This window comes from Amblyomma mixtum, chromosome 9 (genome assembly GCF_055824585.1).
Source record: "Amblyomma mixtum isolate Tamu chromosome 9, ASM5582458v1, whole genome shotgun sequence".
In the NCBI taxonomy this organism is placed as follows: domain Eukaryota; kingdom Metazoa; phylum Arthropoda; class Arachnida; order Ixodida; family Ixodidae; genus Amblyomma; species Amblyomma mixtum.
Window position 1 is genome coordinate 58,680,276 of NC_143020.1, and position 16,217 is coordinate 58,696,492.

General features: G+C 47.3%; 1 protein-coding gene across 2 annotated transcripts in view; it reads right to left on the reverse strand.

Moving 5' to 3' along the window:
* Window positions 1-16,217, reverse strand: part of Top3beta (DNA topoisomerase 3-beta) — a 58,367-nt gene that overhangs the window by 19,732 nt on the left and 22,418 nt on the right. For both annotated transcript variants that reach the window (XM_089560139.1, XM_089560138.1), the window contains exons 6-10: window positions 15,849-15,961; window positions 11,973-12,173; window positions 11,333-11,416; window positions 6,875-6,995; window positions 338-520 (exon numbers count right to left, since the gene is read on the reverse strand). In XM_089560139.1, coding sequence (XP_089416265.1) covers window positions 338-520; window positions 6,875-6,995; window positions 11,333-11,416; window positions 11,973-12,173; window positions 15,849-15,961 — 702 coding nt within the window. The remainder of the gene's footprint in view (window positions 1-337; window positions 521-6,874; window positions 6,996-11,332; window positions 11,417-11,972; window positions 12,174-15,848; window positions 15,962-16,217) is intronic.

Consider the following 16,217-nt stretch of genomic DNA (forward strand, 5'->3'; position numbering starts at 1 on the left):
CGCATACAGGTTAAGTGGGAATACACATAGACCCCCCTGCGTTGAAGTGAAAAAAAAAAGAGAAAGCCCTGCCATGAAGTACCGCCACATTTCGCTCTGGAATCCCCATTCGTAGGCTTCGTAGGTGGGAAATATATAGATATATTTTAGTAGTTGGAGGTCATATTCATACCTTGAAATTTTTGAGGCAGGAACTTCAGAGTGTCTTGATCACAAATATACCATTTTTGCGAGAAAGAAAATTTCGCGTCTTTTCATCATTTCAAGATCCGCGTCTCCCCTTCAGTCATAAACCGTATCATTTCTATCAGCTCGGCGATCTTCTTTTTTGACCTACCTGCACGATGGGACAGGTAGTGCCAGCTCTCAGCTGTGGCAGGGCCTCCTCCGGAGCAACTGCGTGCCACGACATGAACTTCGTGAATCCCGGACTGATGACACTCTTGCCCGTGAGGCTGAAGAGCTCCTCGCCGACCGTGAAGGACGCCGTGGTCTGGAGGTACTTCATGTCCTCGCTCACCTGAGGACGGCGTAGGCAAAAAATTCAGGGGAGCACTTTGTTGGCCTAACATGTGGTGAGGCGAAAGCCTTTAGCGGAGTTGCGCTGCTTGTGTCACTGATATGTCATTAAGATGTTAACTAAGTACACAATTGTTTGTGAATCTTAAATGCCGGAGACACTGGAGGGCGTTTGGGAGGCATCCGTCTGATTCGATGCCTTTCTGAAAACACTCTCCAGCGTCCTAGACAAGGAGAACCACACATGTGTTGGCAGGAAGTAGCGTAGCATTAGCACACTCGGCCACGGAACGGAAGGATGGGGGTTCGAATCTCATCGTGCACAAAGATTTTTTTTTTCTGGGCTGACTAGAAAAGCTTGACACCCCTGCTGACAGCCTTCTGTCCACAACGATAAAGCATTAAAGGCTTTCGCCTTAAAACCAGCGCAATCATGTCAGCTAAAGCAATGTACCACTACTGTACTCAGTAAACTGCTTGGAGATTGTCCACAAATGGAGAAGGATTAGAGTTAAAGGTGAGCCCAACCACTAACTCTCACACAAAAGCTCTTATAATGTGCCAAAAAAAAAAATGCCCTATAAAAGCCTTTCTTTGCTACACTGTCAGTGTGCATGTGCATGAAAAAACATTTATTTAGAAAGAGAAGAAAAGAAAAACATTCTGCAGCACAGGTGCCCTAACAAAGTGACTGCTGCATATTCACTGCCATTTTGTAGCCTAGTGTTTTACACTAGGCCAGCAGAAGCGCATTTCGCGGAGCCTGGCACAGGCCACTACTGCGCATGTGCCGTTACCATGGCAACCATGCGCCGCTCAGACAGTCAATCATAAGAAAAGAAAAGAAAGTTGGGGTCTAGGTGGGTATCGAACCCGGGCCACCGGCGTGCGAGATGAGGACGCTGCCGTTCTGTCACGACACTTAGACGTTTGAAACTGAATAAAGGCGCGTCTAGTGAATGCACAGTTCTGAAAAACATATCTTCGAGATATGCATTAAGGCCTGCATGAGTAATTATGAGCATGTTAATTACAGATGTCGTTGCAATCAAGCAGTACCAATTTTCTTGCATTTCTGGTAAATTCCCTCCATGCTTGGCGTGTAGTAGAAGCACCATCATGCGGCACCCACTGAAAACCCCTCTCGCAATGTACGGCGCTGGCCCAGCAGATGGCGCAGATGGCAGACCTCGCACAGCTTCCACGCCGCATGAAAACGAGGTGAGAAAGGCTAAGGGGCGGTTGAGACGCCCGACGAACGAGAGGAACGTCTCGCAAAGAGACGCCGCCAAGCTACTGAACGACAACGAAGGCCTGCTGCTACTGAAATGCCAGCAGACGAAACTGCTTACACTACGTACATCCTGCCCTAGCTGAGCTAAGCCACTGCAAATTTTTGCATGCAGCAAGCTTCAGCATTCTAGCTGCAATCAAAGCATAAATGCTCTTCCTAGATCAACCAATGGCTTTACTCCCAAACTCAAATTTACCGCAGAAGGTGAACATGGTTGTGAGTTTTGTTTCTCACAACATTTAGCAGGGGCGGTGCTTGCCCATGTCAGCCAGCATCGATCAAAAGCACATGCTTGCTGCAGCAATACCGGCCCAAAGAAAAAATTTCCTAGAGTGGCTGGAGCAGTGACATCATGTGTCAATATGAGACAGAAATGATGTCTCGTACAGCATGGAATAAGTTTTCCACATAAGTCAACAGATGGTGCATGTTCTACAGCCACTGTGGAGGATTATCACTCTGATCCCAAACTGCTGTACGCAACAAGCTCACCTTGCCTAAGAGAGGCAAGCGTGTCTTCCAAACATAGCGATAAACAAACTGCACCATCCAATTACACCTCCGTGTAGAACCTGACCACAAAGAGCCAGCAAATGCATCCACACCAGTCCTCCTGTCTAATGTACCAGTCAGCACTTACACTGCGTGCTTAGTATCTTTCAGAAAGCACACTGTGTTCTGTTCACATACCGTACTTACCCAATTCCAACGCGCCCCCGATTCCAATGCGCACCCAATTTACGGCACCAAAAAAAAATTTCAAGCCCCGATTCTAACACGCGCCCGATATTGGTAATGAAAAAAAAAACTACAAGCCCCGCTTCTAACGTGCATGTGACTTCCACGAATGAAAATAATTTGCAACCGTTTTTATATTTTAAGGAGAGATGCAGGTGAAAAAACCGCTATATTTTTCGATAAAGTCGATTTTGTATTTTCTTGCGTTTTGTATTCTCCCAAGCCTCTTCTTTTATGTATAAAAAAATCATAGCCGATAATCAATGGGAAGTTAGTAAAAAATGCAATTAAAGCACTCGCGGTGGCTCGCGAAAGTGCGAATTTGACCGAATTTCAGGAACGCGGCATTTCGCTCCATGGCGTCGCCTGCTCTTGAATTTTCGCGGGGAAGTAGGCCTACCCATCTTCTACCAGAAGCCACTTCGGCAGCGGCGCATTCTTGATAAAAATACAAAAAAAAGATCGTTTCCCGCCCAAGTCGAGCGTCACGACTGGCCCTTCAAATCACATGGTACGATCGGAGCCCTTCCATTGGCTACGAGCATTCCACCGCACGGTCGGACACAGACGCTCTTTCTTCGTTCTGCCACCACTGAGACGTGAACCAACGCTTCTGCCCGGGTTTTTCTCCTTTCTCCGCTATGGATGTGACTGAGAAACGAGATTTTCATTCACGCAAGTTCCTGACAAAGCATCAGTATAAAGGAAGACGCCCCAAGCGCAAGCGGGGAGCTCCGGTGACGGGAGGTTCGTCTGCTGCTAGGCGTAACTGCGGCAACGGCGATGCACCATTTGGATCCTTCAAGCTTCTTGCGGAGCATCCATGACTTCGTCAGTGCATCTCAGCGAAAGATAGAGATCTTCGACGGCCAAGACAAGTGCAAAAACGAGCGCGGAAGCGCTGTTATCTGTGCGATCGGCATGATGCACGACCTCGTCAGTGGCGTGGCGTGCCCCGCCTTCGGACGATGTAATCTCTGTCAGAGAATCAGCCGCAAAACAGAAAGGACTCTCATCGTTTTTGGAGACGCGTTTCCGACAACCGTTGTTTCATCAACATATTCTTCGAGCCGTGTATCTCGATCGTGCAACGGCAGTGATGAGGCGTCCGCCCGCGGCAGTGCATGGGATATCGTCGCCGTGAACGTGGTCCGTGGTCGCTGAGCACGCGACCAATGACAAGCGCCACACCGGTTGAAAACGGCTCCTGCGACGCAGAAAACGATGAGAAAACGTGCTCCCACGTTTGCCAGCAGTTAGTGAGCTCCCACATCGTATAATGGCGATGACGATGGGCAGCTATGGGGCAGTTTCAGTTTGCACTCGAATCCAACGCGCATGCGATTTTGAGACGTATTTTCCCTGAAAAAAGGTGCGCGTTGGAATTGGGCAAATACGGTACATACTACAGTAAAAGCTCGTTAATTCGAAATCGCTTAATTCGAACTGATGCCCGGGTCCCTGCAAAGCCCTATGTATATCAATGGGCCAGAACGCCCGATAATTCGAACGTACCAGTACTCACGTCGGTTAATTCGAACTAGGAGCCGGCAGCCGACATTGCTTCTCGTAAATAGAAGTCGCCTCGTAACGAGTACAATGCATTGAAATGTTTTTGTTTTTTTTAATATGAACAGCGATGAGAATAAATAAGCCAGCGCGCATTTTTGCACGCACGAGGCGAGCCGCCAATTTCCTTGCTGGAGCCTCCGGCGTTGTTGTTGTTGCGACTGAGGGAAGGATGAAAAGCAAAGTGCACGGGCCTGCCGATTGGCTCAGGCCGAGCGATCACCGCTGCCGCGTGCAGATAGAGGAGAGTTCAAAGATAAGAGGAAAGAAAGAAAAGAAAAGATGCACGTACGCCGCAGCGGACGCTGGCTGAAAAAACAGATAAGCGGCCGAAGCCGCGCTTGCTCATCGCTTGCGGCACACCACTCTCCGGCGCATGCCATAGCAGGTTTTTTTTGACGCGCGGGCGCTGCCGCCGCCGATGCTCCGGAGCAAGCCGTTTCAGGTTTTCGTTGCGCTGCGGCGGCTGCAATCGGTGAAATGCACGAGTAGTCTTTTCTTGTCGCATTTTGCATGAGCTTGCTCGTTTGTGTGGTGTCTCGCCGCTGACGTCTCATCGACTGTGCCGATCATGGCGAGCCGTGGAAAGTACTCGGCAAAGGATTTAAAGACCAAATTTGAAATATTGCAGGCGGTCAAACGTGGTCTCTTAACGAAGACAGCGATTGCCGAGAAGTATGGCATCAAAAAAAGCACGTTGTCTACCTACATCAAGAACAAGGACTCTATCATCGATGCTTACCAAAAGGAGATTGAGCCCTCGCGGAAAAGACTACGGACGTCGGCTCACCTCGAGATGGAGACTGCTGTCATTACGTGGATAAAGGATGTTCGCAGCAGGAATATTCCATTAAGTGGACCCATAATTGCTGCGAAGGCAGCGGACTTCGCCGACCAAATGGGCATCAGCGACTTCAATGCATCGGAAGGCTGGCCGTCTCGTTTTAAGGCCCGCCACGGGCTGACGTTTAAGAACGTCTGCGGAGAGGCAGCCGCAGTCGACAAAGAAACCTGCGAAAATTGGGTCTCAGGTGAATTGAAGGAGTACCTTGCCGATTACCCGCTCAGCGATGTTTTCAATGCTGATGAAACCGCACTTTATTTTAAGTTGCTCCCAAACAAGACTGTGAGCTATAAAGGTGATACGTGCTCGGGCGGAAAGCGAAGCAAGGAAAGAGTTACCATGCTAGTGTGCGTGAATGTGACGGGCACGGAACGGTGCCGCTTGCTCGTGATAGGCAAAGCAGCGAAGCCTCGTTGCTTTAAAGGCGTGAAGACTCTCCCTGTTGAGTACACTTCGAACAAGAAGTCGTGGATGACGCGAGCAATATTCACGGACTGGTTGCGCACACTAGACAGAAAGTTCGCGGCACAGAATAGAAATATTCTTTTGTTCGTCGACAACTGTTCGGCGCATTGTGACATCAATGGACTAAAGGCGATTCATCTGGCATTTTTGCCAAAAAACACTACTGCTGTGCTGCAGCCTATGGACCTCGGGATTATTAAAAATCTAAAGACTCTGTACAGGCGCCACCTCCTAGAGCGGATTCTTGTATGCATGGAAAGCGGGAAGCCGTATGATGTCAACCTGCTCGGAGCTTGCCACATGCTGGCAACATCGTGGAACGCCGTCAAGGCAGACACTATCGCTAACTGTTTCCGCAAGTGTGGCTTCAGTGAAACCACAGAAGCCTGCTGTGTCACAGCCAACTTGGATGTTCAAGTGAATCAAGGTGATGGCTCCATCGTGCTGGACCCTGCCTACTCTGTTTTATCGGAGGGTGTGGACTTCGAGAGCTTTGTCGACGTAGACAACGGCGTGGAGACAACGGGGCCTTTAACTGACGCCGAGATTATCGAGGCTGCGTCCAGTCAGCAGCACGACTCACGCGCGGCGAGCACGCCTGACAGCGACGACGAGTCCGACAAAGAGGACGATCCGTTGTCTCCTCCGAGCGCATGTGAAGCAGCATCGGGACTCGATCTGGCTGCGCGCTATTTCTCCACCGATGAGAATTCGGATGCTGCGCTGGAGATGTTGGGCAAGTTGCAGACAATGCTTCTCGAGTCGCGGCGAAGAAAGCGCAAACAAATGCAAATCACCGATTATTTTTCATGTTGATATGCTTCGATCATTATTCTTTTGTTAATAAACATGTTTTTGAAGCATAAATAGTGTCATATTTCATCATTAAGCCTGACGCTCACGTGGGTACATTTATCATTAGTTCCAGGCGCATAAATTGATTGGATATCTTTATTTCCTTTGGTGTTTGGACTCGCATGATTTTAATACCCGCAATCGCCGACCTCAAAGAGTAGTAGTGCGTATTCCTCGATAACGATCCCAGATATGGCTATTTTGGCTTCGGCCCTAGCAGCCAAATGCAATGGCCATTTTTTTTTTTGCCGCCCGCTCGTTAATTCAAACTCCGCTTAATTCGAACAATTTTTCAGTCCCCCACGAGTTCGAATTAACGAGCTTTTACTGTACATTGTACAAAACAGTTGTTTCTTGTACAACCCACTCCCATTAGCATATTAAACATAACACTGGCAGCGCTGAATAGATGAATCAATAATTATTAAATGAAGCTATTTAACAATAAACACAATTACATTCTCATCATATATATAAAAAAAAAGGGACGAGAAAGCAAGAAGGGAACCAATTGGGAAACAACTCTCTATAAACACATCTTCAATATGCAAAGAAAGAAAGAAACAAATGAACAAACAAACGTCACTGACCGTGGCCACAAAGTGCCTGGCAATGTAGTCGTACAGCTTCCAAGCATCGCCATCCAGCTCGCTCCTGGACGCGTCTCTGGTGGGCGTGATGGGAGGGTGGTCGCCAGCGTCATGACCCTTCCTGTGCCACACACGTGGGCAGAGTGAGCAAACATGCAACTCAAAAATTAAAAAGACAAGAGAGAGCTCAAGAACTGCAAAGGCGACATGAAATTAATGCCAGCACGAAAGTAATTAGAAACATTAAATACACCAATCACTTTTCTACCTCCGAATGTAAAACAGGAAGTTATAAAAACTCTTTTTTCAAACTACACGTTAAGATAACAAAGTAATGAAAGTCCCCATCAGCTCCACCACCATTCTTTTATCCGCGTACATACAAGCCATAGCTTCTGAAACTGAAGGCAGTATATTCTAACGTGAACTGTTGTAGCAAACTTATGTGAACAGGATTCACTTTGGGCTGCTTTCAAGCTGTGCACGAACTACGCTGGCACTGGAAACCAACAAATGAAAGCAAAATTTTATAGCAAATTCACTGGTGCTATTCAGGAAGATGAGAGATTATCTCTTCGTGAAAACAAGCATGAAGGAGACACAGCAATCAGTGCCTGCTCATTGATAAGATGTCTAAACGTAAGCAACGTTTCTAGATAAAGACAGTTGGGAAACTTCGCCGGCGAGCCATGGAGCAGAGCGGCCCCACGCGATCGCCGTCTAGGCGGTGGCGCTGCGGTCGCTTTAGGATGAGCGCGTCGTCTGCTACTCCCAGTTCAACGTTTTTAGATAATATAATCAACATAAACTACGAGGAGGCAATCGGTACGTCATGTTTCTCTAAACCGCGGAAAGAAGGGCTTCCAATTTTTTCCGATATTTACAGCCAAAAGCTCAACCTCGAGCATCCTTACCTCACGTACCCCAGACGTAGAGCGCAATGGGCGCAATGCAATGAGCCAATGGGCGCCGCGGCGGTGAAGAGAAATCGTGGCCTCTGAGATCAAGCGCGATGTTAAAGTACCGATGCTTGAGGTGGTCACGGAGGCCATGGAAAACAAACGCGGTACTCCCACCACCCAAGAGATGGCGCTCGCATCTCTTTGAGATGAAATCGGCGACAGAAAGGGGCCGCATACCCGGACAGAGTTTTCCAACTGTCTTTATCTAGAAACGTTGACGTAAGTACAAAGAGAAACCTTTTGCTCACCCAGTAGAGAGGCCATTACTTCACAGTATATACCACTGAAACGTGGAGGCTAACAAAGAGGGTTCAGCTTAAGTTAAGAACAACGCAGTGAGCTATGGAAATAAAAATGATAGGTGTAGCATTAAGAGATCAGAAGCGGGCAGAGTGGGTGAGGGAACAAACGCGGGTTAATGACATCCTAGTCGAAATCAAGAGGAAGGGATGGGCTGGGACAGGGCATGTAATGCGAAGCCAAGACAACCGCTGGTCCTTAACTCTTTCGCTACCGCAGAAAAATGGACGATTTGGAGTGTACGGAAAGAAAAATTTTTTTCACAAGAACTAATACACCCCGCACATATTGCAATGCATGAAATTGTAGCTTATTAGTTACACTTCTGAATGAAACAAACAGAACAGTTGTGTGTGCAAAAGTAAATGAACATTTTTTTGTGAAATTTGCTAAAAACACAAAAAGCATATAGCAAAAACAAAAATTACCGGCTACACTAAGCCAGAACTTGATTAGAGGAAAACTGGAATATACAAACTGTTGCACATGTTTATAGCTGTCATTATTCACAGTTTCAGCTATGAGAAAAATTTACTGCACTTTCCATGGCCTGTCAAGTCAGGGGTCATGACTGTGGTGCCACTGTAAAGAGCAATCAGGGGTGAAGATGTGAAGCAGAGGTAGACTGACAGGTGCTTCACATAAGGTTTTATCTTTGTTCCTCCCTTGTTCTCTGATAGCCGAGCTTGCAGTTTCTTCTTTTTTTAATTTTTTTCGGTTGGTGTTGAATGTATTCTATGGGAGGATTGGGGGCGTGGACTTCATTTCCCTCATCATACCCGAAGATTTCTTGAATGAGCTGCTCCCTGAAAGCCAGCTGATAAAATTTGGCATTTTAGGCAAGCTATAAAACAGAATCAATGAAATAAGTTTTAATGAAATAAGTTTTAGCGATGTGGTTCGAAAGCCAGGACACTTTCCAAGTCTTGCCAATAGATGCTGCCGCCACTGAATAATCCGGGTCCGTTACGTGCAAAAAAACAAACAAAAAAAGCAAAAACCAATTTTGAGAAATGATTTTTGATGGCAGAGGGCCAGAATATATTATTCTGGTATTTCAGTAGAAATAAAGTCGCGGCAGGTCAACCATTCCGATGTATATGATGATTCCAATGAACATCAGCATCTCCAACAGATTCACGTCTTCCCATGAGCCGTCATGCCGAACTTGCTGAAAATCTTCATCCATGCATACTTATTAGTGTTTCCGCACACAGTCTTCATCATTTCCGCCGTGAAGAGCATCAAAAACAAGTCGTGAAGTCGAGCTAATCTCCGAGCGCCGCTCCGCAGCGATGTGCCGATATGGACACCTAGCTGTCGTCTTGGTTGAAAAACGCGACGCGACCTTGAGCATTTGGCAAACTGCCTTCGCCATAGGTTGTCAAGACCCTGAAGCACAAAAATAAACCACTCTCATCAATTACAAACCGTATGAACCGCAGAAAACCCACAGCGAACGAAAACAGACCTTACATGCAAGTACGTGCTGACGTTCCAGGCTCCCGAGACGAAGTCTCGCTGCCGAAACCAAAATCGAACGTTTGTACATTGTTGCCCGACTAATAACCGCTGCTTTCGTCGCAAAAAACGAAACCGAAACCGGCCGACGTGTTCAGTGTCAGCTTTCGTTTTCGAGGAGCGTGCGGCGACGCGGACGCCATTTTCTCCGGCTGACGCCGCTGCGGACGTTCAAAGTTTTATTTTTCACGGCGCCCCCTCCTGTCAAAACACTGAAACCAAGGCTGCAATCGAAAGAGCAGTTGTTGAGCTCGCTAGCTAGATGGCGGAGCACGTACACGACTCTCCAAAATGAGCTTTTTTGCGCGGGCGATTTAAATCGATCATATGCGATCGATAGCCTATGGCGCGGTAGCGAAAGAGTTAAGGGTAACGCAGTGGATTCCAAGAGAAGGCAAGCGTAGCTGGGGGCGGCAGAAAGTTAGGTGGGCGGATGAGATCAAGAAATCTGCGGGGATACGGTGGCCGCAACCGGCGAAGGACAGGGTTAATTGGAGAGATATGGGGGAGGCTTTTGCCCTGCAGTGGGCATATTCAGGCTGATGATGATGATGACAATGAACTCTGAACACCCGAGTTTACTCCCTAATTAATCATGAAGTCCTGTTTGAATAGACCTTGGATCTACAGTAGAACCCCGCTGTTACGTTCCTCACTGCTGCGTTTTCCCGGCTGTTACGTCGTTTTCTTCGGGTCCCGGCATAGCTTCCATAGGATCCAATGTATTGGGAACCCCGCTGTTACGTCGTAGCCGAGGAAACGATCCCGCACGATACGTCGCAACCGGGCTCCCCGAACCCGCCCGGGCAATGCGCGCCAACCGGCATTTTGATTTTTGACGAGTCTTGGCCAGGCTTGGCTACGGAACTGGCTGCAAGAAGCCGCACGCGAGTTGGAGAGGCCGCCACTAGATGGCTATCTGCCTCGCACGCCGAACGCCGCGATCTTTATCGTGGGAGGTGGTGAGGAGGAGGCGCACGGCTGCGGTCGCTTATCAGCGCGTCTTTTCTTTTACTCTTTCTTTTTATCTTTTAACTCTCCTCTATCTGCAAGTGACAGCGGTGGTGGCTCGGCTGGAGCCAGTCGGCAGGGCTGGTGCAATTTCCTTTTCATCCTTCTCAGTCGCAACAACATCTTTATTGTGCTTTGATGGCATGATAGCGTTGAGTAAGCGGAAGGGGCTTTCCCTTGAGGAAAAGCTGGACGTACTAAACGCAGTCGACAGGCAGCCAGGGCGGCTTACGCGGAGCAGCGCGCGAGCAGCCTACGAACATTTCAGTGCTTGACGCTGTGCACAACGTCGCTTCAGCGTGGACTGCAGTGAGCGCGTGAACTGCACAGCACTGCTGCGTGCGTGCGGTGTGGCCGCACCGCAAAGTGACGCTGACAGCAATGCGGCCTTTGCTATTGAGAAACGCGTTGTTCTTTCCAGCGAGCGAAAGAAACTGCAATCCACCACTCTCGATTTTTTAAAGTCCTAGGGTCAATTTGCGGAAATAAATTGTTTCAAGTCAAAGCTGCACTGTTTTCATTAATTTTCGGTGCTTTCCTCACTGTTGCGTTTTCCCGGCTGTTACGTTTTTTTTCCCCGGTCCGGTGAAAAACGTATGAACGGGGTTCTACTGTATTCAGTAAAGGCCCAACATGAATCTGTGCCCACGAAAGGACTGCTCACTTTGGCTTGTTGATCCCCTTGGAGAGGAGGTCCTGGACGTCAGCACTCAGGTCGGGAACCCTCTGGAGCTGGTGGAGAGTCCCCCTGATTGCAGAAAAAAATATAAACAACACATGAAACGCCTTGCATTTCTAGAACGCAATGTTTGCACTTCAAATCTGACACCGTAACAGGTCACTGAGTCCTGCCTTTGCAAGGAGTACATTAAGGACCTTTAACGGTCTGATTCTTACACTGCACTGGGTGAAAGGCACTCCACGCGTTAGTCGACTCCACCCACCATACGGGGAGAATTAAAAGAAAGGCGGGAGCCAGACGTTAATTCGATTTAATTAGGGAAATCGGCCACACAGGGCAATAAATCGAAGTTTCTAAGAATGCTCGGAACGTGTAGATTGAGTTCTCGCGGCAAAAAGACGAGTTCAGATTCCTCTTCACTGCACCTTTAAGGGTAACGGAGTGGATTCCAAGAGAAGGCAACCGTAGCAGGGGGCGACAGAAAGGTAGGTGGGCGGATGAGATGAAGAAGTTTGTGGGGACCGCAACTGGCAAAGGGCAGGTTTCATTGGAGAGACATAGAAGAGGTCTCTGTCCTGCAGTGGGCGTAGTCAGGCTGATGATGGAAAGCGCTCCTTCTTACCTGAGGTCGAAGTTCTCGGGGTACTGGGTGGTCTCCGTTCGTGGGTAGCTAATGTAGCCCTGTGTGTAGAGGCGCTCCGCAATCTGCATGGCATGGTGGGGGCCCATGCCGAGACCCGAACTGGCGATGCGCATGAGCTCCACCGTGTTGAGCGCGACTGGCCGGGGCTTGCTCTTCTCCTTCTGACTCACATCCGTTATGCTTTACGAGGAAAAAGAAGAAAAAAGAAGACGAGTAGGTTAAGGTATGCTAAACATAAAGTGAAAGCACAGCCAGCAACATGAACTGGAGCAGGTTAGCTAGGTCCCATTTCGCTTCGTTTAAAACACAGCTACTGCGGCCTTGTGTGGCACGCTGGTGGAGTGCACGACTAGAAAGTATTGTGCGCGACGAGAGATGCACGCCTGATTTACAGCGTTGTTTGGCCTTGACTGCCCCTTTCAATCCTTGCTTCCAGCACAGATCAATGCCCACTTGCGCGAAGAAAATTAGCCAGCCTAGTTGCCAGTACAGCCTTATTCGCAGTATACCACGGTGCTAGAAGTGGTCCAGACCCTCCACTAAATTGGAAGAAAGGAAAGGAACATGGTAAAAGAGTTTTTGGGCAAGTTGGTGACTTTCTTTTGACATAACTGCAGCGTGAAAACCACAAACACATAAGAAAGGAACATCTACAGGCACGGACAATTGATGCGACAAATGATGCGCTCACAAGTGATTTATTGTACCAAGTGTAGATGAATTAGCGCATGCACGCAGAATGCAGGAAGTAAGACATATGTTGACATGTTGAAAGGTACATCTGTTCTAGTGGCAAAAGAAAACTGATGTACTCAGAACCATACAGAAATATCGCAGGAATGCTTATCCAGTTCTCGCCACATTTTTTCATATGGTAGGCTTCCAGAAGTTCACGTGCGTTGTGATCTTTGCTTCTGCCTAGTATTCTTGCACTGTCAAAATGCGGCGACCATTGATTCAAGTCCTACAATGCTCAACCAAGCGCACATTTCAACCGTGCTCTGTTAACCAGTCGTTGACGCATATGCCAGTTTGACCGACATAAGCTTTTCCGCATGACAAAGGCGCCTCGTAAACCACTCCTCACTGGCACTCTTCAGGTCCTTGGCATTCCTCCATGATTGGCATTCAAGGCCCAATGTGCAGTGCCAATCAGGAGTGGTTTACAAGGTACCTTTGTCGTGTAGAAAAGTGTATGTTGGCCATACTGGCAGATGCATCAATGACTGGCTACGGGAGCACGGACGAAATTTACAGAACGACGAGGACGTGCGCTTGGCTGAGCATTGCAGGACCTGAACTCAATGTTCGACGCATTTTGACAGTGCAAAGATACTAGGCGAAAGCAAATATTAGACAAGTAAGCTAAACTGGGCTAGTCGGAGCAAATGCATCTTTGAAAAACATAGCGCGAAAAACAAGACACAGAAAAGGCGAAGATAATAGAAAGGTGAAGCGCTCGTGTCCTATCTTCACCTTATCTGTGTCTTGTTTTTCGCGCTACGTTTTTCAAAGATGCAAAGATCAGACCCCATGCGAACTTCTGGAAGCCTACCGTATTACAAAGAGGGGTGAGAACTGCGCAAGTGTTGCTTCGATATTCCTGTATAGCTCTGAGTACAACCTTTTTTCTGCCACCAGATGTACCTTTCAATGAGTCGTTGGTATGTGTCTTTCTTTCTGTATTCTGCACCCATACGCTATGCAGCCTTTATGTTTGTGGTTTTCGTGCAACATTTATGTCTCAAGAAAGGCACATAAATGGTTCATTTTGCTGGTGGACACCTCAACCCATCCTTGAAAGAGAACTCACAGTACAATTGAGGTGTCCACTGCAAAATGAGCCAGTTATACATCTTTACCTCAAAACCAGCAGAGGGCCTAGACTGCAAATAAAGCTAAGCTGGGAACTAGAATGTCTGATCTTACTCACTGTCAAAACACACTTTGTTCTGAGGAAAGCAAAGGCATGCTAACTGGCTTGCTTTGTTGGTGGACACCTCAACCACTCAAGACAAAAACATGAGCCTTTGAGATGTCCAGCACAAAAGGAGTCAGTTATACATATTTCTTTGCCTCAAAAAAAGCAGAGGGCCTAGACTGTGAATAAAGCTAAGCTGGGAACATCTGATCTCATTCACTGTCTAAACACTCTGTTTCAAGGAAAGAAAACACATAACTGGCTCACTTTGTAGGTGGACACCTCAACCACTGTCAAAACACTCTTTGTTTCGAGGAAAGCAAATGCATACATAACTGGCTTGCTTTGTTGGTGGACACCTCAACCACTCAAGACAAAAACATGAACCTTTGAGGTGTCCAGCACAAAATGAGTCAGTTATACATATTTCTTTACCTCAAAAACAGCAGAGGGCCTAGACTGCCAATAAAGCTAAGCTAGGAACATCTGATCTCATTCACTGTCTAAACACTGTTTCAAGGAAAGGAAAAACATAACTGGCTCACTTTGTAGGTGGACACCTCAACCACTGTCAAAACACTCTTTGTTTTGAGGAAAGCAAATGCATACATAACTGGCTTGCTTTGTTGGTGGACACCTCAACCACTCAAGACAAAAACATGAGCCTTTGAGGTGTCCAGCACAAAATGAGTCAGTTATACATATTTCTTTACCTCAAAAACAGCAGAGGGCCTAGACTGCCAATAAAGCTAAGCTGGGAACATCTGATCTCATTCGCTGTCTAAACACTCTGTTTCAAGGAAAGGAAATATAACTGGCTCACTTTGTAGGTGGACACCTCAACCACACAGTGAGAAAAAAGCTTTCCTCCTCTCCAATGCTATCACCAGCTAGACTGCATTACATATGTGATGCTGATGCGTTTCATGGCTCCTGTTGTACCTCAACTTGCGTTTCACTTGAGCTAAGCTACTGCAGCGTTCGCTGTAAAACACTGCAGGTGACAGTATAAGTGTTAGATACTGGCACTATAACTGGCGCATCAGAACATGCATGGCACTCGCAGAAAGGATATGTGTGGAGCAACATAAAATGCTTTGCGTTCAGTTCAAACTCACTTATGTCTTTACCTGTTCTGCACAAACTGTATTATATTAATGATAATAGAATAGGAAATATAAAGCTAATGCAATGGATAAATTTAAAGAAGCTAGTCTTGAGAGGGGACACTACCCTGAAGAATTGACTTTTTAGCCGCTTGCTCGATTTCACTGAAACCTGTAGGCTATTGCACTGCAGGAACCAGCTCTGCCAAATTTCATTATTCTGCTAGGAAATTTTTTCTCGAACACTGGTTTGGTTTATAGTTTATGAGGGTTTAACGGCCCAAAGCGACTCAGGCTATGAGGCACACCGTAGTGAAGGGCTGCGGAAATTTCGACCGCCTGGGGTTCTTTAACGTGCACTGACATCGCACAGTACACGGGCCTCTAGAATTTCGCCTCCATCGAAATTCGACTGCCGCGGCTGGAATCGAACTCGTGTCTTTCGGGTCAGCAGCCGAGCACCATAACGACATAGCCACTGTGGCGACCAGTAATCTAGAAAAGTCTGGAGGCAATTGAGGATAATTTATCAGATTCTGTAAGAACATAGAACCGGTTTCTTCTGGATGCGATCAATCGTGACAAATCTGGTCGCGTCTTGCATCACAAAGAAAGCGATAAAGCAGCGTGCCGGCAGCTTTGAAGAATGAACAAACACTACAAAGATTTACGGCAATATGCAAGAAAGCTACAATGCACTAGATGCGCCACTTGCAATAACAAATAGATACACCAGCCTATCCAGAACAGTAGGCACGAAAAAGAGAGTTTGGTGTCTCGTAGAACACTGCTCCACAATAGGGCTGTAGCGGATACTTCACCACTTACGTAGCTTCTTTGAAGTTGGACGTCTGCGACAGAAACACCATGGCGACCTCCTTGTCGAATATTCTGCCCCGCTCCCAGTCCAACGTCATGGTTTGCTCGTTAGTCACTTTCACCTGGATAAGGGAAAACATTGAGGATACTACTAGCATGATGAAATAACAGCGCAAGGAACGGGACGAAAACACGAAGGAAGAAGACACAGACACGGGCGCTGACTAACAACTGAAATTTTATTTCGAAGCAGGACACATATATAAAGTACAAAGAGGGGGGTGTGTCCAAGGCGATCCTGCACATTCACCGAAACAGTGTAGTCACGTCCAAGGGTAAAAACGATAAAAAGGTGAAAAAGCCGAAAGAAAGACAAAA